A 26,134-nucleotide genomic window follows, 5' to 3' on the forward strand; every position below is an offset into this window, starting at 1 on the left:
TCTCATAATTGATGGCAGACACTTTAAATCAGAATAACATTTTTTATAAATCGACCAAACGACTTCAGCTTTTCTGCCAAACTAGATAGATTAATTTACTAGATGACAAGTAATGACAACTCTGGAAAAATTGCGTTATATAATTGCGTTAATTGTCGAGCTAGGAAGTAGATTTAACTTTGCTGCCACTAAGAATTATTTGGTAGTTAGCATGATTTTGGACCATCGTATAAAAGATCGACTGTTATCCACGGAGAAGAGTCAATAATTGCAAATTGAAAAAAGATTTCGAGATGAAAATCGGTAAACTTTTTACAAACATTAAAATATTAACTAAACAGAATGTATGACGAGTGTTGAACGTAGACCTCAGATCCCTTTAAAATTTAAATTTTAAATCTTATCACCTACAGGGTGTCCCAGTTTTTTCCGGCCAAACATTGCCAGCGTTTTCTACACACAAAAGTAAGAAAAAAATGTTATATGAACATATGCTCTTAAATGTTTTATTAAGGAGTTATAACTATAATACAAAATGATAATGAACTGGCATTTCGTCGACACAGCGTACGAACGTATTATGAATATCTCTATTTGTGTTTACATAAACGCTTATGTTTACTTTCTGAAGCAGTTGATATCGACATTTTTTATTAACGTTTTATTAACGCGTTAATATTTCAAAATGACGTCCGTTATTATGTATACAAGATTGGCATCTAACAAAAATTGACCCAATCGTATTACTAATTTCTTCTTCATTTTCTCTAATCGCAGCAAATGCGTCTGTAATCCTCTGTACTAATTGCTCACGAGTATTAATTTGTGCTTCATAAACTTTTGTTAGTTAATTATAATAGTTATACACTTTTATTAGTTGTAACTCCTAAATAAAACATTGAAGAGCATATGGTCATATAAAATTTTTTCTTACTTTTGCGTGTAGAACACGCTGGGAAAGTTTGGCCGGAAAAAACTGGGACACCCTGTATATTTGCACAGTACCGAATGACAGGCTGCTGGTATAAAATACATATCAATATAAATACATGTTAGCATCAACACGTGCGAGCCAAGTTAGGGGTCCGCACTGACCCGACCCTTAAGCTCGGATGGATTTATGATAGGGTCCCGAGCTACGTGAGGCCCTTAAAGAAGACGAAAGAAATAAAACAGAACCATCGATGGACGATGGCAGGCGACCACGTTGGGTCTTTCCGCCGTCAACCGTCGAGGGGTTGTTTAACTGCAACCAGATGAGGGAAAGTCGAGAGAGGCTGAGAGTCTAAACTCCCCTTAATTTTCACTTAGAAAGTGGGGCCCTGTGCCCCAAGGATCTGGCCACGGAGTGGGAAAGGCGAGGGTGCCTTCTGGTATGAGGACTGTGAGGAACCACGCAGCACTTACCCCAGAACCTCGGTAGTAAGAGAATCTCCTGACTCCTTACAAGATTTCGGATATCTTTAACATACATATCAATATTATACAATATTTATATATCCATTCCTTTCAAAAACTATTTAACGAAGTTTAACGTTAATTTTCAACATTATAAACAATTTTGCGACAACACATTTTTACCACTGTACACTGAACCGTAGTATAATATAAAGGAATATATAAAATACCGTTCTTTACAGATCACATCTAGTTATTTACATAAACCTAGGAAATAGTTGTTATTACATAATTATTTTCAATAAGGGTTATACAAGTTCTGAATCAACATTACTCATTACTCATTATATCCATTTCACATATATAATAAAACATCGCAAACATTTAGCATTCTCAATATACTAAACTGCTTGATAATATCGATGTGCTGATCTTCCCACTGTAACTCGCATCATGTAATTTTACGCCTGATTTAATTTCGAGCCGTTCGCTTCGTTGCGAGCCGTTCGCATCGGTGCGGATAGCTCGCATCGGTGCGAGTAGCTCGCATCGTGCGAGCCGCTCGCTTCGTGCGAGTACTCGACTCGGCTCGAAAAGCGAGTCCCGATTCGACTCGACCCGAGCTCGGCTCGCATATGCGAGCTTGGCTGCAGGCCTAGTGTGTGCAGAGAAGATATTTCCTTTCAAAAATCGGTGCTTTATATTATCGGTATTCCACATGCTTGCGGTGCCATCCAGCAGCTCCGCTCGTTAAGCGACGCGCGACGGTTACCACAGACCAACATGGCGACGCCCTTACCGATCAAAATGCTGAAAATCGCACATCTTTACACAAGTATAACTTTTGAACTAGTGATCCTAGGATTGAAACTTGGATTTTCGGCATTGTCTCGCCAAAATCTACAGGATTACATAAAAAATAGTTCAAAATTTCTAGTTTCTTGAGGTAAAGTGTAACCAAAATGAGGCTGAGTGCCTTTGAGCTCAGTCCGATTTGACCGATTTTCTGAACTACAGCCCTTGATAAGTAGTAGAGTTTGATGACGTTTAACAGTTTACATATATGTTCTTAAGAAAAGGTCTGAAGTACAAGATCAAAACTATGCAGTAAATACTTACCACTTGTCTCATTGTTCGCGTACCTACTATCTAACTTAGGCATCATAGAATAGTATTGGCAAATTCTTAATTACTAACATTAGATAATCAAATAAGTTCCCATATTTTTGTGAAAACCATACAAAGTTACATACTAGGGTTGCTTAATACTTTGAAAACAATGTGAGAACTGCAATTTTGTTATTCTTGATATTCGTCTTATCCTGATACATATAGTCCAGGTTTTTAAATTAATTGCTCTTTTCGGCCGATTCTCGGAGACACCGCTTACTGGCTTTCACCACTGGTCCCGCCTCCGCAACGACCGTAGTGCTTGATCTATACACAAACTGTGCGTGGCACATTAGGGCGACACTCGTATCGATAGGTTTCCATATCACCTATCAGGTGCTATTGTAAATGCATTGTTTTTGTCCGTGGTTCAGGCGTTTTAATAGTAGTAGTGTGTGTTGTGCGTGTAGTAAATTTTGTTTTAATTTGTTACTTATTTATTAAGTAGCGAACATTATGTCTGGAGGACACATGTATTGACCCATGGCTGATGTGGATACCTACTGATGCGATTGTCGCCCTAATGCACCATAAGCAGTTCATATGGTACTACTTCGAGGTGGATCGAGCACTATGACTGTTGTGCGAGAGTCTATTCTCATTACCTTGATGTAAGCGGGTGGTGTTATTTACGTGTAAACTGTATCTTAAATGAATCTTAAATGTTGCGAATTTTACTCTCCTTCCATAAATCAACGTTCTAGCATCAGAGTTAATTTAAAACGAATGCATTAGTAATAATACTTTATGAAATTATAATCCTACTAAATATTTACTAATATAAAATATTTACTAATAACGTATGTGTTTCAGATGTAATCGCAATTCGTAATTTAACAATACCTGGCCGCACATTATACTCTTATTTACTATCCCATGAGAAAAATTACAACATGAGCATATTTGAAATGAAATGTGATCATCAAGATTCACAAGAAAATGAATACGTTTTAGTAAACTTAAAAAGTACACCTTCCATCAGCTATTGTGATGCGCAAGACACAAAGTATACCGATGACTTCGATGCTGCATTAATCGTTTCATATTTAGAGCAACCTATGCAAATAGAAAAAGCAGGAATTACATTGAAATATTATTTAATGTTAACGAGTAAGAGGGAATTATATCCAAAGAGAGAAGTAGAAAACAATAAACTCGGAAAATTTCGGACTGTGTACAATATTGAAAAACCTGTAACAAGTACTTCTACGGAATCAAAGTCTGATACAAACACGTTAAAAAAAGAGGTTTTAAAAGAATTCCCTCCAGACTGTTCCGAACGTGACCAAGATGTAAATCAAAGTGTAAATGATAAAAAAGGTGATGCTAGAATATCGAATATTAATATTAGTTCTACTAATAATAGTACAAGCGCACCAACGCCACCACCTGTGCCGAATTCTCCGTTAACGCAAAACACAAATCCCCCGAATGTCTCAATAAACTCATCGTCGCCACGATTGATTCAAATACGACAGGAATCTATCAATTACTTGGGTTATTACTCGTCGCATGAGCAACTAATGCAACAGACAATAATGTTACAAGCAGACGAAGCTCGCATTCATATATTAAGCATGATAAGTCGAGGAGCGTTGCAATGCAAAACACATCTACTCTGGAATAAATTGTTAGAAAGTAAATCTACGATGAATTATATGGAATTTGCTGAACTCTGCTCCTTGGCCCACGTGGAACCGTTATCAAATTTAGATCCAAGACTCAGACCACTTATTAATCAACCAGTTTCATGGTATCAAACTTTGTCGAAAGTTTTACAAAACAAGTACCAAGATCATCATAAGCAGTTCAATACGCCCGATGGAAATATTACGCATCTTCTTATATTACATCCAAGCTTTTTTCAAGTTTTTATGATGTTGACTATAGATCTACATGCTTCAAAAGGGGTTTGTATGTTTATTCTAATAATATATTAATTATTAGACATATATAAAAGTGAATATGTGTGTAAGTGCACGTAGTGTGCACTGTCCGTGTCTCATATCTTGGTACTCAGGACGGCATAGGGGCAATAAAAAAGCGAAGTTGACCGTCACGCGATGTAATACACCTAAAGTAGTAGTGGTAGTAGTGGTAATCTTCTCAGGAAATAGCGCAGGAAATAGCGAGAATGTGGGTAACACACCTGTTTGTGCCTAATCAATTAAACGGTACCTTTGCGAATTCCTTTTGCATTCCATGCGAGTACCACATTATCAAACACGGACAATACCATTACAGGTTAAACTTCACCTTGGCAACCCAGAAATTTTTATCTTTTTTTATATAATTTTGTGGATCTTGATGAAAAAAATGCCAAAAATCTAAGTTTTAATGCGAGAAATTCACTGGTTTAAAAGTTATGTGTGTTTAAATTTGAGCGATTTTAACCCGTTAAGCGCAGAGCTTGTATCGATGGACTTTCTGTTCACGCTGCGCGTAACCGCAAGTTTATGTCTAAACAGAAGTCACTTCTCCGAGTCGATCGAGGCGTTGCCTAAACGAAGAGCCTAATATGGGTCCTCGTGGTCCGGCGCCAACTGAGCAGAAAGTTTGATGTCGGTCCCCTGGGATCGATGTAGCGCTTAACCCATTTGCATCATTAGCGTATATATACGCTCAATTTTCCTGGTCACTATCACCAGAACGTATATATACGCTCAATTTATTTTTTCATATAATGCTGAAATATAAAGTGTAAACTTGTAATCATTTTTGTACTGAAATATAATAAAAAAAAAAGTTTGGTGATAAAGGCCTTCTTTTCATATTTCCTTATGATGCAAATGGGTTAACCTGGTAAGCGTTTTTGACTGGTAGGGACACTGCACTGCCATGCTGGTATGTGTTCGGCGTCGCGCGTTACGATGGGAGCACAAGCACGCGGTGATGTCGATAACGCAGATTTGCGAGCGCGGTCAGGTCGGCCTGCCGGCGCCCCCCCCCCCCTCACGAAAAACTAATTACAACCGATTTGGACTATGCCTTCTCTTTGAGATTCCGTATATGATTCTGTATATTTTACCTACTGTTCGATGACAGCTTGTTCCAGAACAAAGTGCGCAAACTGCCATCTAGCGGCTCCGCTCTACGAACGGCGCGCGACGTTTAGTGCATGCCAACATGGCGGCACCCTTACGTATCAGAAACGCTTAAGGGGGCCGGCAGGGTTTGAAATCCATATGCTTATGCATGGGTCAAAACCTTTTCAAACTATCGCTTCAATATTGCAATGAGCAGTTTAAAAGTGATCACTTGTGTTTCCTAAAAGTCCAATTTATGTCTGTATAGAGCCCAAATTTCGAATTTCTACCTCACCGGGGAGTAATTAACAATATTCGGCAGAAAATTCGAATTTTGAAGCAAGTATGACGTCACAAGATGGCTGCCGCTGAGAGATTCTCTTAATTTCGCGAGATTTAGTGTTCGTATCGAAAAAAGGGCTCTATACAGACATAGCGAAGACATGTACAAACACGGTGGTATGCATTTTTAATTGATTACTTACTTATTTAAGACGTAAAATGTCTAGAAAAAAGGCACAGGATAACATAGCGTGACTGTGACGCCAATTCTTGAACGGTCCTCGAACAGTCAGTAGGGAAAACTCATTGTGGAATGGTTAAAATTTTTTTGTGGAACTACGTCGCGTCTACGACATATCGGTAAAAAAGAATATATGCAATGCCGACTTGAGTAGTAGCAGAAGAGAGAAACGAAAATTGCGAGAGAAAGCTTGCGACTAGACATGGTTGCCACATATCATCGTTCGCCTCACTGTTGCCATGTCGTCAAACCCGTAAATGTACAAGCGTTTCGTGAAACTGATTCCTGCCTCATGAGTCCAATTCAGCCGACCAACACATGCTAACACATACATTGCCACGGGCGCGTAGATATACGCAGGACTCGTTGTCACATTACCTCTGCAGTTTTTCGCTAATATCTCTGAAATGAAACTCGAATGGCGGTCACGTGTATGCAAAAGCTAAGGAAATCATTTGATTTATATTAAATTGAATCAGTTTATTCTTAACATTATAATAATTTTATACATATTACCAGGACTTCTTGAAAATGAGCCGGAATTTACTTCCTGTCAAAAAGAAAATTATATTCAAATCTCATTTAAATGAAATTTAAAGCAACTCCTTTTATGCCACGAAGCGCATAAATGTAATGATATATTTATATTATTATATATATGTATATTTATATATGTCTCATATTACGATATTATAAATTGTATATATATAAATGTATATATCGTCTATGTCATGCCGTATTTGTTCTAGAGTACAAAAATTGGTGTGGCGCGACGGTAGCGTGCCAAGCTTTTTTTTTGGGAAATATGTTTATTGGTTATATCATGTACATTGTTTTGTGTTGTGGTTCCGCAGTAAACATATAAAACTTAACCGGTATTTCTTTGGCCTTATTACATAATTGATTGCGATTTTGCGATGCTCTTATATAATCTGTTTGCTTATGGTTAGGACTTATAATACTATCTTATGCTAGGTGTATTGCACTTTGTTATTTCTTTGGTGTTAGAACATTATTGTAGGTTTGGTCCGGGGGAAAAAAGCCTCTGCTCGGCAGCAGAGTGTAAAACCCCGATATAGTTATTTGTTCTTAATCTATTACTTACTAGCTAACTTAACTAAACTTACGGCTAGGGTGTATGTACAATGCGCGGCTATTTACATCTTAAGCTGGGGTTAGGGTTGTTTACGTGGCATGGGCCGATGTTCTCGTTGTTGTGTAGGTGTCCCTTTCTTAGTCCTAGGTATGGGGTGCGTTTATTGTGGTCGTTGTCTACGGGGTACGGTTGTTCTGCGGGCCTGTATGTGGGGGCTATTGTTTGTGAGCCACCAGTGTCGATGAGAATTTGAATCGTTCTGGGTGTTCGGAATATTCTTGGTCGGTGTACGCGATTCTTTTGTCCGCTTTATTACGGCGCCAATGGTATATTATGGGAGTATTGTTGTGGTCTTGTATTAGTCCGTTTGCGTCACAGATGGTGAATGCTTGTGGGGGTAGGTAACCTGTGCTAAGCTGTCTGTGTGTGGTTGATGGGTCGGGGTTTGCTAAGTCTTTTGTTATATTATTTTCTATGTGTGGTAATTTGCTGACGTAGTCTCTTGTCAGTTTTATTAGGAATGTATCTATTCGGTGTATGTCGGCTGTGTTGTACAGTGTTGCGTTATTTATATAATGTTGCCAGTTGGTGTTCGCGGATCTGTGAATTTGGTTGCATGCTCTAAGACACTTCCGCTCGAAGATCCTTATTCTTTCCATCATGGTGTGGTTAGTATTCCACCAGATGGGGGCTGCGTAAGTTAGTATTGGTCTGATTAATAACATGTATAATATTGTTTTGGTTTTTCCGGGGAGGTGCTTATTGTAAAACAGCCGGCTGTTGGCTTTAAAGGCTGTGGTTGCCTTTACGAGCTGCTTCGTAATGTGCTCATTGCCTCTGAGCAGGTAATCTATATGAACTCCGAGGTACTTAACCGATTTTTTGTGCGGGATTTTACAAATGGATGCTGTTCCGGGTACTATTGTGTTGATTTGGAATTTGTTGCCGCCAGCTTTGATTTTGGTGGATAGGTAGTGGAGAGGTTTGCGGAATAGAATCGTTTCACATTTTTGGGGGTTTAGTCGGAGGTTCCAGGCACTGTAGTATTTGTTTATTTTATTGACGGTTGTTTCTAGTTCTGTTTGTACTATGTTTACTCGATTACTTGAGGTGTATGTTACAAGGTCGTCCGCGAATGCCAGTACAGCAGCCCTATTTGGTTTGTTGAATTCGAACGCCTTAAGGAGATCGCTGGTATAAATGTTGAATAGTATAGGGGAGTTTACTGTGCCTTGTTGCAGTCCTTCTGTAATGTGGAATGTCTGTGTCGATGTTGTCTTTCCGTCCCATGTTATAAACTTTTTGTCGGTTGTCATGTCAAGTATTGTGTGTATTAGCCATTTAGGGAATTCTTTCCGGTGTAGTTTGTACAGGAGTCCGTTGAGCGAGACCGAATCGAAGGCTTTTTCTAAGTCTAGTAGGGCTGCGCCTACTAGTTGGTTGTTGCTGATTTTGTTGTTTACGTCGGAAATGAATTTGTGGATGGCGTGGGTCGTTGCGTGTTTGTGTCGGAATCCGAATTAGCAGTCTGATATGATATTGTGTAATGTGCAGTGTTGTGATATTTTGTTGTTAATGACGGCTTCGTAAACTTTGCTTAAGCTTGGTGTTAGGCTGATTGGTCTGTAGCTGAAGGGGTCGTTCGGGTTTTTGTTTCTTTTCATTATGGGGAGAACTTTGGCCGTTTTCCAGATTTTTGGGAAGTAGCTATTGTTTATGGCGTTGTTGAATAGTATTGCGAGATGTGTTATTATTTTGTTCGGTAAGTGTTTTAGTACTATCGGGGGGATTCGGTCTGTCCCAACGGATGTCTTGTTTGGGAGTCTTTTGAGTATGTTGTTTCTTATGTAGGGGTTGCAGAATGGTGAAATTTCGTCGTCGGTGTCTTGTGGGTCTTTGGCGTTGTTTGATTCTGTGAATTGTGTGATGGTGGTCTTGGTGTGTCGGTTTGTTGTGAATTCGTGTGTTAGGGTGCGAGCCGTGTTGTCTATTATTTCTTTCAGTCTTGTCCCGTCGTTTAGGTGTCGGGGGGAGTTAATTGATTCGTAACAGGCTCCTATGGCGTTAAGTTTGTCTGTCGGGATAGTCAGGATGAAGCTGTCATTCGTTTTATGAAGGGTTGCTGTGTTGCATTTGCTTCTGTCTAGGATTCGGTTGTCGCTTTGTTTTATATGGATGTCGTCTATTGAGGATGGTGGTTTTCGTCTGAAGATTGAATTGATTTTAGGGACGAAGGTGTCGGTATTTCTGTAGTCGATTTGTTTGATCACGTTTGTCCAGTATTTGTTTATGGCTTTAGTGAATTCGGTTTGTAGTTTTTTTTTTAGATGTTTGTGGATGCTTTTGGCTGTTTTTGTTATGGTTAGGTGCGAGTTAGGGTCTGTGAGGTGTAGTTTGTGTAGTAGTGATGTTAGTGTTTTTTTTTTTGTGTTTTTGGAGTTTGGCGATTTTTCGGTTGATGTATATTGTGGTGTTGTTGCGTGTTTTGAATTGAGGGGTGTGTGTGTCTATTGCGTTCCTTATTACGTCTGTAATGGTTAGCAGGTTGCTGTCGATGTCCGTGGTTGTTAGGTTACGGTCGGTAGGTATCGTGTTTGTGTAGTTTCGGTCTATGTCTTTTGTAAAGGCCTTCCATTTAGTGGCCTTGTAGTTTAGGTTTATGGTTTCTGCGTAGGTTGCTGTATGGACGTTGGAGGGGAGCTCGAAGCTCATTGATACGGCTAAGTGGTCGCTGTCGTAGGGCAGCGTACTGGCCTTCCCGGTGGTGCTGTTTAATAGATGTAACCTGGAATCTGCGAGGCAGATGTCAAGGAAAGACAGGCCCGGTTTGAATGTGGGGGTGGTGGTTGTGATAGTATGAAGTCTGTATGTGAGGTCGTGTTTGTTTTCCCACTTTTTAAAGTAGCGTCCTCTTTGATTGTTTGTTGTGTCTCCCCAGTCTTTCTTTTTGTGTTTAGGTCTCCGGCAATTATGTAGTAATTGTTGGCGTCGTGTAGTTTTAGTGTGTGGAATAGGTGGTCAAGTTCAGTGATGTATAGTGTTCTGTTGTCGTTCGTCGCGTATGCACGTATTATGTCTAGTGTGTTATTGTGTTCGGTTTTTGTCTTTATGATTGTGTATTCTAAGATTTTGTTGTTGGTTGAGGAGGGGTGTGTATCTGTTCGCAGGGAATGTTATTTTTTATTAGGATTGCGGTTCCGCCGCCTTGGGTTGCATTGGGCCTGTCTTTCCTGTATAGTTTGTAATTTTTGAAGTTAAGGGTGTGATTGGGGTTGAGCTTTGTCTCGGATAATAGTATTATATCGTGGTTATAATCTTGGACAAATTGTTTCAGATCGAGTCTGCGGGGGTGGGTGATTTCAGAGTTTACGTTAATGGCAGCGATTTTTATGGTGGTGGGGGGGGGGGGGGCTGGCGGCGTTATTATCCATTGTGTTTTTCGAATAGCGTGTTAAGAACGAATTCTATTTTCTCGGAGTTTATAGATACCTGGGTGGCTATTTGGTTTAGTTGTGTGGCGATGAGCGTAGCTATTTCGGTTTTTATACTCTCTATCCAATCGGCCGGAGGTTGCGGGGTGGATGGGTTCTCGGTGCTGTGTGGGCTGGGCGCTCCGGTGTTCTTTTGAATGTTGGTGGTGTGCGTTGGTTGTGGCGGTGTCGGGAGTTCTTAGGGTGGTTGTGCGTGTGGTTTTGGTCCTCTTGTCATTTCAGCGTATGATAGGTTGGGTTTTACTGCTGTGGCGATCCTCTGAATTCTCCTATTCATTGTCTGCTGGCTATGGTTATTCGTGTCTCTTTTTAGCTTGAGTGCGAATTTGATGTAGAGGCAGCCTTTATATGAGGCTGGGTGCCCGGTTTGTCCACAGTTGGCACATTTGAGGTTGGCTCGGTTGTCGGTGTTTGTGAGCGGGCAGTTGCCAGGTCCATGGTTTTCTGCGCATTGTACGCAGCGGTAGCCTAGCTGGCAATTTTTGCTTGCGTGTCCAATGCGCTGGCATTTCTTGCATTGAAACAGTTGGGGTTTTCGGAGGTGCTCCCATCTGACGACTTTCTGGTATGCAAGCGTTTTGATTTTAAACAGAGCAGCGGTCCGGCTTTCCCTGCTAATTTGTATTAGGAAGTGGTATTGGTCTGGCTTCTGTTTATTGAAGATGAATTTTGCGAGGCTGATTATTTTCGTATCTGGTAGGTTAAGCTCTTCGATTTCCGTTTTAATTTCGTCTGTTGAGAAGTCTCCTTTGATTCCTTTTAGAACTATGGATTTGGGTTTTTGCTCTTTGGGGGTGTATGTGTAGTTCTGTGTTTTTGTTTCCGTTAGTTTTTCGGTCAGAGCCTTATGGGTCTGTAGGTTTTTTGTGTAAATTGTGTGGTTGTCCTTATCGTTTTCCTTCACGATGAAGTCCTGTTTTTTAATGTTTAGGGAATGTGCTGTGCGGATTATATCCCCTATGCTGGAATTGAGGGTATAGATTGGTGGTGGTGCGTAGACTTTGGTTTTGGGTTGGGAGCTGGTTGGCTGCGTATTTGGGGTGTTCTCGTCCAGTTCCTTGTCGCTATCGTCCGAGAGCGTCTGGTATTGGTTGCTGAGTGTCACTAGGGTTGGGGTGTCGGTAGTATCGTGTGCGACTTTCTGTGTTTTTTGGGGGTTTCCCATTGGTCTGCTGGTGCGTTTTCAATGTCCGTGGCGGTCTGGCTCTGTGCGGATCCGGGGGATGGCGTTGCGGTGTTTTTTGTTCTGGCTGCTTTTAAATTAGGTTGGACTGTGTGTTTAGGGGCTGTTGTCCTGTTATTTTCTTTTAATATGCTCCTGAATAGTTTGTCTACTTGCATTGATGTTAGCTTCGGTATTTTTGAAGTACCTGGCTTGCTATTTGGGTCCTCTGTGTTATTTTCTTTATTTTCTCCTTCGTTGTTGCGGCGTCTTTTGGGACGCGGGAGTGGGGTGGACGCCATTGGGCCCGATACGGGACGAGCGTTCCTCGTCGGGTATCGGGGCCTGGCCTCTTTCTTGCTTTTGGAATCCCTGATGTGGTTTAATATTTCACTTTCGCTTTATCACACACTTGGGGGCTACAAGAGCCTCACGATCACTTTATGTACCCCGTTAGTCGCTGCACCGTTCACTAGTCACTCTGTTCACTGAGGGCTGCTCGATGTGTCTCTGTCAGCGTCTCGGTCACGACTCCCAGACTTCAGCGTGCCAAGCTTTCACCCGTACCACCAGGGTTCAAATCCTGCCTACTAACGCATTTTTTAAAAATTTGTTATGTTTTATCATTATGTATTTATATTTTCAATCGATTAACACGCATAAAATTGCATTCTGAATTATAAATAACATGTATTTATTTACTAACAACAGGATTATTTACTATTATTATATATTATTATTTATATAATAATTATATATTAAATTTTATAAATTTCCTGTGATTTTCCGGATTTCGAACAAGTTACTATTACGTTTGTGTGATGTGACATAAGTTCATCTACCTTTTCTTGAACAAGTGCGGTCTTTTCTCCCTTATATGATATTATCCTTTCGAACGTTGACTGATACTGACATCCTGTCTGATCCGTAATTAGAATTGCAAGGTGATATTTTTTACTACTTACCAATAATTTTCGGCGGCCTGCTATATTTTATCCCGCGCTTCTTCATTATGGACTTCAAGCTTGGCAACCCTATTTCTCGCTATTTCATTACGTTTGAAAGTACAACATAACAACATGCATCAGTCATTTGTGTACCGAGGTCATTCCACGCGAAATCGGGCACATTTTCGAGTACTGCTGTGGGATTTTGTTCAAATTTGAATATGTTGTCGTCTTTGGCGACCTATGAACGAATGTGAAAGGATTTCTTGATATCTTAAAAATTGTTGATTTTAAATAGACGTGTTAAAAAAGGGATCACCCTTTCTTCATTACATTATAAAGTCAGAAAAGTAAAACCATAAAAGTATCTACTAAAAATGTTTCCCCTTCGTAATAACCCCTTTAGAAGGATGGAGAATTGAACATTGGCTTCATAATAAGCTGGAAAAGGACGCGGAGTGTCCCCGTTTCAGGTAGGTGAGTGGTGCGCTCCGCAATACCTGCAGACTTCGTTTACGACTAGACATGTGCGGGCCGCCCGATATTCGGGTTCGGGTCGGGTCGCAGAAAGTCGGGCGGGCTCGATTCGGGCTACCCGAGATTTTCGGGTTGCCTGCTCGACTTTGTCGGGCGGGTACGGAATGAATCGGACAAGTTCGAGCGAGCGAGTTATCGCGATACCTGAGATTCAACTCTGCGTTCTTATGAAATACATAATGGCAATAATGATACTTCTTTCATAGCTTAATTAACGTAATTTTTAATATACTTGGTTTTTTTATAATTACCGTAGGTATAATTGGCAAACATATGCATAATCTTTATTTGTATTAAATTTTCAAATAATGCACGTTACACGTGAAAATTTTAAGAGACAATATTTCTGGCATTTTGACGAATTTATTCTCCGAATGAACCTGCATATGTATCGATAATGTCGTTAAAATATCCTTACGAAATTACATACAACTAGAACGTATGAAAAGAAGGTAAATTATGACAATTTTTTACATTTTGTGCTGTTTTCTCTTAAATGTTTCACGTGTAACATGCATTATTTCGAAATCATATATCATTGTTACCATTATGTATTTCATAAGAACGCAGAGTTGAATCTCAGGTATCGCGATAACTCGTTCGCCCGAACTTGTCCGATTCATTCCGAACCCGCCCGACGAAGTCGAGCAGGCTGCCCGAAACTCTCGGGTAGCCCGAAACGCTCGGGCCGCCCGATGTGTCATGAAGTATCGCGCGCCCGACTTTCTGCGACCCGACCCGACGATTCGGGCGCCCGACAATCGGGCGGTCCGCACATCCCTATTTACGACTGAATGACCCTTTTTTTACCTCGAGAACTATGGGTCATGCCTGTTGTAGTAATGTTTCGGCTTTTATTCAAATTTTAATATATGTAGTGTTTAGTGACCGAATCTGAAAGGATTTTTCGATCTCTTATAAATTGTTGATTTTACAGACATTTCAAAAAACGTGTCGCCCTTTTTCCATTAAATTCTAAGACTAGAACTTCCAAATCGACGATATGACCTTCGAATGACGAATAAAATTTTTTTTATCTTTTATTCGTTATTTGAAATTTTTATTTAGACATATATTTTGCAGACAGTACCTCGCAGACTGCAAAGCCGACAACATGAAATTCTGGTTTTGAAGTACATTTTATGAAACCCTAATTGTCAAGTAAATAATCACCACCTTCTCGTGGTTTTCATTGAGCAATGACACCTTTCTTGTAGAACATATTCAATTCACATACAAACTAACATCTATACATAATCAATCAGAATTCTCCATTCTTCTGAAGGGTTCATTTTGAAGGGGAAATTTCAGGGAATGTGACCATATTTTTTCCAACATGTGAATCACTAGCATCATCATCGAAAAAAAACGCAAAAAAGAATTTGTTTACACTTTCCTACATTGTAAAGTTACTTGTCATGGTCGAAAAAATTATTTTACAACAGTCGTATCCTTTCTAAATTAAACAAAAAGAAGTGTAGCTGAAGTGGAGAAACAGTTCCGGTGATAATAATTCTCAAGCTGCAAAAAAGAAATTATTTCTAAACCTCTTCTACTGTCACATGGACTACGACATATTTCATTCTAGTTAGTTACTGGAATATAACGGATATTTCGAAGCAATCTGACGCTACGAGACGCGTAGCGACACGTGCAAGGGTCGGAAACCTTTTCAAATTACCGCTTCAATATTGCAATGAGCAGTTTAGAAGTGGTCACTTGTGTTTCCTATAAAGCCCAAATTTCGAATTTCTACCTCATCGTGGAGTAATTTACAATATTCGGCAGCATACATATCGTACATACGTAAACCTGTACTATCGATCTGCATTATCGACCGTATTCTATCGCAACGTACAGTGTTTGCCGCGGAGAGACCGTGGCGCTAGTAACCGGAACCGCAAAATTGTGCCTTTTTTCTAGTCATTTTACGTCTTAAATAAGTAAGTAATCAATTAAAAATGCATACCACCGTGTTTGTACATGTCTTCACTATGTCTGTATAGAGCCCTTTTTTCGATACGAACACTAAATATCGCGAAATTAAGAGAATCTCTCAGCGGCAGCCATCTTGTGACGTCATACTTGCTTCAGAATTCGAATTTTCTGCCGAATATTGTTAATTACTCCCCGATGAGGTGGAAATTCGAAATTTGGGCTCTATACAGACATAAATTGGACTTTTAGGAAACACAAGTGACCACCTTTAAACTGCTCATTGCAATATTGAAGCGATAGTTTGAAAAGGTTTTGACCCATGCATAAGCATATGGATTTCAAACCCTGCCGGCCCCCTTAAAATCGCTTCAAACACGCATAACTTTTGAACCAGTGAATTCCTCGCATTAAAACAAGCCTCGCATTAAGCACCATTACGTATAATTAACATTTTAAAAATGTTTAACGCTTTGCCTATGTGCAACATGTTCATTTTGATTAGACAGTCAGTTGGTCTTATTTTACTCATCCACTAATTGGTAAGGAGCATTGCTGAAACAGGCGAGGAATGCATATGAATAATTTTTTTATAACAGAGAAAATTTTTGTTAACATTTTTTTACATCAATACCGTCTATTCATTGAGAAGGCAAAATGTTTGAAAGGAACCATATGTCGCTATCAAATAGTTATTGAGATATGAGCTGTTAAAATTTTTGCATAATTTGATTGTGTGGAGTTATATGTATAGACAAAAGCCTACTAGTATGTGCATTCCACTTGACGGTGTCGATGAGCCAGAATATAATCGTGTGCGGGCCTAAAAGCCAAATGAAAGAGACATTCGTTCGCAAGTCATTGTTTCCCTACCCACTCGGATCATAAAATTGAAGTTGTAAAATATGGAAGAAAACCTTATATCCATTGTTATATATAAGAATACTAATCCTACATTATAAAATACTGATGTAAAGTATACTTACAAATTTTTCAGAATCTTCTTCCTCCGTCGAATCCATAGCATACTATTATTTACTCACGCGAATACGTCTGCATAATTGTGCCTGTCTTTCAGGCTCAATGTAGGCACACTTTCCGACACAACTTCTCACATATGTTTAGTTTATTTCTAAACAAATCTTGTTTTTCATAACGCCTATTTAAGAATGTAAAATTGGAGGAATCGAATGTCTGAACTCACAGGAGTCGATATTTCCAGATGATTCTAGAAAAAATAATACCTCTTTGGAAGCGATTTCATTCTTTTTACAAACGATGAACCTTGACCGAATACAATGTACAATATATGCTGGGACATCAGAGTTTTGCCCGAAATCGCATTAACACTAAACCTACCGACACTTCTTGTATACCTATTCCTATCGTGCGTGGTCAAAATGACCGGTCATTCAAAAAAGTTATTGTTAATATAGTTAAACGTAGATAATAGTCAATTTGTTGCTGAATGAATTAGTAGATGAACAACTCATAGAATGACGATACAAATTTATTTTTATATAATTTTAATTATTTAAAAAATAATGCGATGCTCTCTCCTCGACTTGCAAAATTGTATGTGTCATCCACCTTTGCGGTTTGGATGTATTTGCCATGAAACGTGCGTAACTTGATAGCGTCTAATTCACTAAGGCGGCTCATTTATTTTGAGTTGGCTATGCCACATTGAGAATAGCCTCTCTTTTATACTGATTGTTTAGGTTCAGAGAACCTATTAAAATAGAAGCTATAAAAAAGCATAAATGATTAATAGAGCTATTTAAATACCATATTATCTCATGCAGTTAAATTGACCGGTCGCTGTAGGTAGGATAGGTTACAAATATTTTTTGGAAAAAAAATAAAACGAGAAATAAATACTGAAAAATACATTACATACATACTTAAAGAAAAGTCGTAAAGATAAATAGCGACGAGATCATGTACGTACAAAATTGTACGCAGAAGTTCGAACAGGTCAATTTGACCAGCCGTGGTAGATTTAGTGTTAAAATCGCAAAATTATTTTGATTCGCTGTCATGATTTTGAAAAGTGTTTTGTGTAGTGTTTAGTGATTGTGTAGAAGTGACACGAAGAAGACTTGTCATCTCAGATCGTCTTCAATCCTGAGAAGCTTCAAGCTATCCCAAAAACGTCCTGATTGGCCAAGACTATATTTGCCATTTTAGTCAATCAGGTATTTTCTCGGGGACTCTTTGCGCTCTGGGCGTGCTTTCTCTGAACTCAAGGGCGAGCCCGAAAATTTGGCAATGTAGCGGGATTTCGTACGACCCCCGGTGTATGACGTGGCCGACTGTCGCCTACATACCTAGCTTCTCGGTCCCTTCGGAAACTCGAGGTTTATCCGCACGAGCTGTTGAGGCCGAAAGTAAAAAGTCTAATGGCCCATACGTGCCATAACAAAAACTCTAAAACGCTCGCTAAGACGAGTAACGGCTATCTCAAAAATAGCTGTGGGATAACGGCTTCCATAAACTTGCTCGACCATTTGCACGCCATATGTTGCTAATTGTACGTGCCGATGGCTGCTACAACCTTTTCACCAAGATTCAATTGGATAAGCAGAAATTGGGAGGAATTTCGGCATCTGGAAATTCGATTGCAGTTCAGGAACAAAATATTGTGTTGGTTTGTGTTAGGTCCTTTGGAGAGTCTGAGGGTTTTGAGCCCACCAACCACGCAAGCGATTAAGAATAGCAAGTTATATTTACAACTTTTTTTTACTCGTGTGTGCGGGAAAGATATTTCCTCTCAAAAATCGATGCTCTAAGTTAGCGGCATTACCGCGTGCTTGCGGTGTCATCTAGCGGCTCTCCACGTTAAGCGACGCGCAACGGTTACTACATACCAACATGGCTGCGCCCTTATCTGTCAAAAACGCTAAAAATCGCACATTCTTACACTCGCATAACTTTTGAACTAGCGCTCTCCAAGAATTGAAACTTGGATTTTCGGAATTTTCTCGCCAAAATCTGCAGGATTACATAAAAAAGTTTAAAATTTCTGGTTTTCTGAGATAAAGTTTTACCTAGTATACTTATGTATAACAATGGATATAAGGTTTTCGATAAATGAGCATAACAAATTACAGCCCACCGCTTTCGACGATTTTTTAATATGTTGTCAGGATGAGAAGATTGTGAACAACTCTTTCCTATACATGTAACTGTCGCTCAGCCTTAGTTTCTGAGACATTCGCGGAAAACTGCAGCTACTACGATATTGAATTTTGCCTATACGTGCACGTGCGTGGCGTGCGTTTGCGTCAACGTGGTGCAGACCTGGACAAAGTTTCGAGAAAAAATATTTAAAATACAATTTTAAATAGTATAATTTAATGTGGTTCAAATAAAATACTACTTTAAAATAGAACAAAATATTTCGGCTAATAAAATACTTTTATTTTGATAACCAGATACATAACATAAAATATTTTAATGCTGTATTTCATATATGCATTTCAAATATTTCCTTACAATGAAAATAAGTTCAGCAAAGAGTTAATATTATAAGTTATAATTTTTAACATAAGAAACTAGAATAGTTAACAAATCATTATTTGTAGCTTAATTACGAATATTTGCATGTAACAAAGTGCAGCGTTCAAAACTGTCGTAACTTATACTACTTCTTCGAGGAACATTACTTATTATTTAAAATACTATTTTACACAGCCCTACAAAATAAGTCTCACTATTTTCAATATTTTCCAACTGAATACTATTTTTAAATAGTATTTCAAAGTCTTTTTCTTATAAATAAAATAATTTATTTGCATGATTATAGATATGCTTTAAAAATAAAATTAACTATTTACTATTTTCTATTTCAAATACTACCTTGCCCAGCACTGGCGTGATGCGACCGCTCGTCAACTGTTTCTACGACGATCTATTCACCGCGTGAACTTTTTAAAACAAATGATGAATGGTAGTAGCTTCACTTTGGTATGCAATATTCAAAACGTTTTCGCCATTTCTGACCTTGCATGACCTCGAAGGTCACTGTGTAGTATACGGATGAATTCGTCTAGACACACGCTTTCATGTGACATAAAAAAATATACAGCATCCCATTTAAAAAATTGAAGGTCACCTTCATATCTAACAAAATAGTATAAACACAAAAATATTACATACGCCATTGTGTTGCGTATAAAAAACAGTACTACTTTTTCCTCTTTCATTTTTTTCTAATATTTACTATTTACAAGAAAAACGTTGGCTAGTAATAGCGTGAACACCCTGTATATATATTGTTTATACATAAAGAGTTCAGTCAAAAGTTCCGCTACTTTTTCACAAGTGGACTTACCGCACTTTCAAAATAAACGATCCAACTGTCGATTATTAGGTTAGAGTAGGACCGTGAAGAGAAAGTATTAATTTTCTCGTCGTAACATATTTGTAACAAAGAAAGAAACATAGTTAACACAAGGGTGAAGTCTTAAAAATATTGGTTAAGATGCAGGCAACGCCTTGTCGACTTCTTAACTAGCTTCTTTCGGAAGACAAACTATAGTAAAATATGGGATATTTGTGTTATATGATTAGAATATTCGTGTTTTTTGTATAACATTATGACTTTTCACAAGACAACATATACAATGTATCCTCAAATTAAATGTCAAAACTTCGGGAGCGTGTAAAAGCTCGATAAACTAATTGAAAATGTTCTTTAAAGATATATTCGTTTCTGCCTCGCCTTTTAAAAGATAATAACGAAAGAAAGAAACAAAGCAGTTTTCGTTTTTCCATTTATTTATGTACACTTCTGTGTACAAAACATTGGAATATTCAACATTTGACATTAGAACATGAGCGTGGCATGTTGTGGCAGAAGTCTCTTCAAGATATCTAAGAGACTATGTCTACTCTATGTCTATCTCTTCAAGATATCTGAATCACTGACTAATTCGTAAGAGAAAGCAAGAATGTAAACAAACACAACAATACGAAGGGCAAGATGATGTGATTACATCTATGGGGAATCGTGGAATAGAGATGTGAATCTTCAGTAATACATGAGACATAAGTGTACTCAGAGTCGCCAGATCAAGATTTGTTCCCGCACTCTAATTTCCACTTCTACTGCGCTATTCCCCCATTCTTCCGCCACGTCCCGGTCACGTGACATTTCATCTCAGTCACGCATACTCCGGTACGGGTAGAGAGAGGGTAACTTTTTCCCCTCAATTCGTGCTCCCTCTCCTCATCTGGCGACACTGATGATTGGGTAAAACTGGAAGGGGTACACCTCGTTTCACACGCATTTTCGGCTGTTACCAACGGGGACCAAAAACAACAGTTATTCTAAAATTCTCTACGATGAAAAACATTAATAAAAAGTTGATTGTTATTAAAATTTAAGATAATCTACACAAAGAAGAAAATTCGAAGAACAAAATGATTAAAACATATCGATTTTTATACCTTTTGGTTACAAACAACTGTTATCGATAAAGAAAAACGATCATTCATAACACTTATTATCAATTCGATCATTCATAACACTTATTATCAATGAGAGAAGTTCATTTCGATCACTTATAACGGTTATATCAATGAGAGAAGTTCATTTCGATCACTTATAACAGTTATCAAAGAGAGAAATTGATTTCGATCGCTCATAACAGTTATCGATGATGGAATTTCTTTTCACTTGTTCATAATAATTACTGTTTGAGAAAATTCATTTGAGTTGCTTATTTAAATTCATTAAGAAGGTTTCGTACAACAAGACGAATCAACAGACCATAAGGACAACACAAAATCTGAAAAAAAATTTTCAAAATGTTTTCAACTGGGAAAATCAGAAATATAGACTCCCGTACTTATCAAAACTAACGTGCATAATTCACGCTATGCTCGCAACTCAGATTAATGTTGAACGAACCTTCTCTGCTCTAAAATTAACGTTAGATGATTTGCGGTGCAATTTGTCAGGAGAAAATTTGCAAAACTCGTGTTTGTCACATTAAATTTTGATTGTAGCAATTAAATTTATGAATATAAAATTTATTAAACAATTGTATGTCTACCATTTTAACGTTGTACTATTTACTAATAACTATTACAAAGGCTATAGCCGGTTTTGGGGGTCAAATGTGCCCAAGAAGGGATTTTATTCCAATTTGCGCCATTCGATAGCCTACCAAAAAAGATACCTTTCAGCCAAGTTTTAGCCCTATAGCTCATCTGTAAGGGTAGTTATAGAGGAAAAACGAAAATCCAGTTTTTGGCCCATTTTCCCCATTTAATGACAATTTAAAATTCTGAAAAAAATCTGACACATTTCGGACACCAAACCACATACTTTGAGTCGTTTTCAGATTTTTCGGTTGCAAACTCTGGCTGTAAAAATCGAAAAACACGAAAAAATGCAGATTTCATATGGAAATCTAAGAGTGACAACGACAGAATTAATTCAGCAATAAGATATTGTCCTAAGTATTATGCTCAATTTTTTTCAAATTCCTGCGATTGGTGCGTCATAGTAGGAAAAAATAAAAACCACTTGTTTCGGCGTTTTTTCCGTGAAAAACTAAGTTATAATTATCGTAAAAATATATTATGTAATATTAAACATCCCTAAGTTCAGAGAAACATCGTCCAGACTTTAAAAATTGCGTAATACAAAAAACGACAATTATACTACGCAGGATATATCCCAATATTTCGAATGTATTTTCAACGGTGCCGGTTGGTGCAGTAGCTATGGTCTCCGACTGCGGAACCGCTGGAGACTTTTGTGACCAGGTTCGAATCTTGCCCCGGTCCAAGTTTTTTTTTTTCTTTAATCAGATGTTTCTTCGATTTCTAACCGTATGATTGTTGTTACGCTGATGTAAAAACATTTTTTAACTATGTTTAAACTATTTTTTAATAATTTTCCGGAAAAATATTTTTGGAGTACTTTCGGCCTTTAGTCATCTACGGGCTGTATTACTTATCTACTTAACTTTTTTTTACATGGAATAAGGGATTGATTTTTTTTGTGACAGAAAATATATACATGAAGTATTATTAGGAATACTTATCTGTAATAATTATAGGTGGATTGGTGTGCAGTGGAATCATGTATGGCGTTTCCGGTCTTCGTCGCTATCTTTGTCAATTGTCGGTGTTATTTGGTCGTTATTGAAAATTCTGGTGAGCAACTCTGCTGGCCGAACTATGTCTGTGTCGTATCGAGCATAAGATAAATAATGAATGATAGCAGCTACATGTGAGCAACGTCCAATAGTGCGCTTACCATTGGCACATTCACAACAATACCGTTTTATACCGGAATGACCAGTTGAGTTTGGTATACAATCTATGTAGCATTTGTACGTTTTGCGATTGGTATGTCGCGATTTTACTTCGAATTTTACAATATTATTATTTTCTATCATATTAAATAACGGACATTAATTTTATTATCGTGTTCATCCATTATCTCGGCCAAATACGAAACAGCTTGGGATAATTGGTATGATCCCGTGAAAAGTATCTTCAAAATCGTCTTCTGTCATTTCCGCAAAATCAAAAATATCGGTGGAAGCCATGTTTTTAAACGGCGTTTTTCTGCGACAGCTGCCCGTTGCTTGTAAAAGATATAATAAAAAACAGCAAAGACTATTGGAACACCTCAATAAAGCAATGTCCACGGCTCGATTGTTTCAGTTAAATGCCGAAAGTTCTGAATCAAAAATGTCCTTCATCAGGAATTTTTCCAGACAACAATGGTTATAGTTGACCGAAGCATAAACCTCCTTTTCATAATATCCCTAATAATATTTTTACTTGACAGAAACATATACAACAATACCTCCCGACCCCAATATAACACTAGATTTATTATTAACAATAAGTAATGTGCCGACTAAAGATAAAAGATTTAATAGACAAGTCGATGCACTTAATCCATGTAAAAAAAAGTTAAGTAGATAAGTAATACAGCCCGTAGATGACTAAAGGCCGAAAGTACTCCAAAAATATTTTTCCGGAAAATTATTAAAAAATAGTTTAAACATAGTTAAAAAATGTTTTTACAACAGCGCAACAACAATCATACGGTTAGAAATCGAAGAAACATCTGATTAAAGAAAAAAAAACTTGGACCGGGGCAAGATTCGAACCTGGTCCAAAAAGTCTTCAGCGGTTCCGCAGCCGGAGACCATAGCTACTGTACCAACCGGCGCCGTTGAAAATACATTCGAAATATTGGGATATATCCTGCGTAGTATAATTGTCGTTTTTTGTATTACGCAATTTTTAAAGTCTGGACGATGTTTCTCTGAACTTAGGGATGTTTAATATTACATAATATATTTTTACGATAATTATAACTTAGTTTTTCACGGAAAAAACGCCGAAACAAGTGGTTTTTATTTTTTCCTACTATGACGCACCAATCGCAGGAATTTGAAAAGAATTGAGCATAATACTTAGGACAATATCTTATTGCTGAATTAATTCTGTCGTTGTCACTCTTAGATTTCCATATGAAATCTGCATTTTTTCGATTTTTTTCGTGTTTTTCGATTTTTACAGCCAGAGTTTGCAACCGAAAAATCTGAAAACGACTCAAAGTATGTGGTTTGGTGTCCGAAATGTGTCAGATTTTTTTCAGAATTTTAAATTGTCATTAAATGGGGAAAATGGGCCAAAAACTGGATTTTCGTTTTTCCTCTATAACTACCCTTACAGATGAGCTATAGGGCTAAAACTTGGCTGAAAGGTATCTTTTTTGGTAGGCTATCGAATGGCGCAAATTGGAATAAAATCCCTTCTTGGGCACATTTGACCCCCAAAACCGGCTATAGCCTTTCCTTCATCAATAACTGTTATGAGCGATCGAAATGAACTTCTCTCATTGATAACTGTTATAAGTGATCGAAATGAATTTCTCTCAACGATAACATTTACCAACAAGAGATAAAATTTTCGGTTACTTATAATCCTTATTTGTAACCAATACGATTTTAGTCGATGAAATACTTATTATTCCATTACTTTTTTCTTTTTGGTTATAACAGTCATGGTCCCTGCTTAGCAAAGTATTGGCTGAAGCGGTCACATATATTATGTAGTGTGCGACGTCAAAGCCTAAACATTTTGACTGCGGGAGCGTCAGAGGTGGAGATAGGCGGACCTAATGATAGACCCTAGGACCCTGGCCCTAATGGCCAGTCCACTAAAAGACATTTTTTATTAGTTTATCGATCCTCTACACGCGCCCGAAGTTTTAACACTTAATTTGGAGACACTCTGTATAAGTTGTTGTGTTCTAAAACTACGAAAAATGTAAATATCGCATTTTGCTATCGGACTATAAAAACATTCATCTCATTGTTAGTTCCACAATTCTAAAATTTTCTTTTCCTTTGCAGGCTTTGTATGCAGTTTACTGCAAATCGAAGGAAGCAATGAATACTCCATGCTGTATAGAAGACATTTATAGTTTAATTGAAGGTTTCGTAAATGCGTGTTGTTTTCACTTGTGGATGAGTCTATACAATTAATAATAATGTAGATGTATACAAACAAAATTCAAAATATGTACAATTTATATTCATCCACAGCGGAAACATTAAATCTTCATTGTAAGTTTGTTTGTTATTCAATTACTAAAGTTTTAGATGTTAGAATTAACAATATCATTACTGAGAATTTTATAATTCTGCATTTTTGTTAAATGTAATTTGTGTGAAACAATATATTTTCTTGTTAGAAATATGAGGATTTGTACTCTATCTATTTCTCCATCTTTCTTATCACTCTACCGACCGGTTGCCTGTTGGGGTCGGGTTACGCTAGGCAGGCCAGACGCTGAGGGTGTATAAACGTTAGATACAGTACGTTTTTTCATCTAGCGTTTATAGACCCTGAGCGTCTAACCTGCCTAGTATAATCTGGCCCTTAATCGGCTTTTTGTCCCCGACGTTCACCGACCGGTAGTCTATTAGGATCGAAACAAACAAGATAGGCAATATGCCGATGTTGTGTGGCCGCCTAAATTCGTCGGTCACAAGGACTGAGCGTATCAGAAGGCCACTTGAGAGGCGCTCGAGATGCTCACAACAGAGGCCAAATGCCGAACATCGTGTCATTTGCTACCAGAACCCTAGAACTGTTTACTCCCTTCTACACCTCAGAGATGCCTACGCTGGAACCTGTCGGCCACAGTCAGCCACAGACAAGAATACTCGACGATAGAAATCTCTGCGGATACGGACGCAGTCACAGTGCGGAATATACTGGAAAAATTCAATATTTGTGTTTTTCACGATATGAAATACATTTCTTTTGCAAAAAATGCATATTAGAAAAGTAATAAGAATGTAAGTTTGGAAGAACGTGAATGGGGATCACATTCAAAGTACTGAGAATGAGTCGGATAGCGAATAGCATTCATTTATTATTAATTCCGTTTTAAATTTTGTAGGAGGCAGGCGCGAAAAGGAGAGTTCGCGACCACGGAGGACACCAAAACAGCCATAAAACCGCCCAAACGAGGTTGTCGAACTCTCCTGCGCACGAAAGACGCGCGCGAGCATGTGTGTGCGCGTCTACGTGAGTGTCACGTAAATTTTAATGGAATAATATAAAAAAATGCGGGTTCTTCTGGCGTACCAGAAGATACCTTTATTACACAGTTTTTACAATAGTAGCACGATATGTCACAGGTTGGAGACGAGAAAAATTACAGACTGTCGCCAGGTCGAGTGGTCCTATTTACACAAGTGGTTATTGAAATTCGACAACCGACGGTCGGTGTTTCCTGGGAGCGATAAGCCGGACGGTTTACGTCTAGGTCTGATATCGCCTGGTGTCAGGTGAA

At 38.3% G+C, this 26,134-nt stretch overlaps 1 protein-coding gene across 4 annotated transcripts in view; it reads left to right on the forward strand.

Moving 5' to 3' along the window:
- Positions 1–25,029, forward strand: part of LOC143363220 (KICSTOR complex protein SZT2) — a 281,412-nt gene extending 256,383 nt beyond the window's left edge. For 2 of the 4 annotated variants that reach the window (XM_076803815.1, XM_076803816.1), the window contains exons 26-27: positions 3,382–4,478; positions 24,684–25,029. In XM_076803815.1, coding sequence (XP_076659930.1) covers positions 3,382–4,478; positions 24,684–24,815 — 1,229 coding nt within the window. In that variant the 3' untranslated portion in view covers positions 24,816–25,029. Of the gene's footprint in view, positions 1–3,013; positions 3,160–3,381; positions 4,479–24,683 lie in introns of those variants that run through there. The other 2 variants (XM_076803817.1, XM_076803818.1) reach the window with 2 other exon arrangements.
- The last annotated feature ends 1,105 nt before the right edge of the window (positions 25,030–26,134 follow it).

This window comes from Halictus rubicundus, unplaced genomic scaffold (assembly GCF_050948215.1).
Source record: "Halictus rubicundus isolate RS-2024b unplaced genomic scaffold, iyHalRubi1_principal scaffold0028, whole genome shotgun sequence".
Classification (NCBI taxonomy): domain Eukaryota; kingdom Metazoa; phylum Arthropoda; class Insecta; order Hymenoptera; family Halictidae; genus Halictus; species Halictus rubicundus.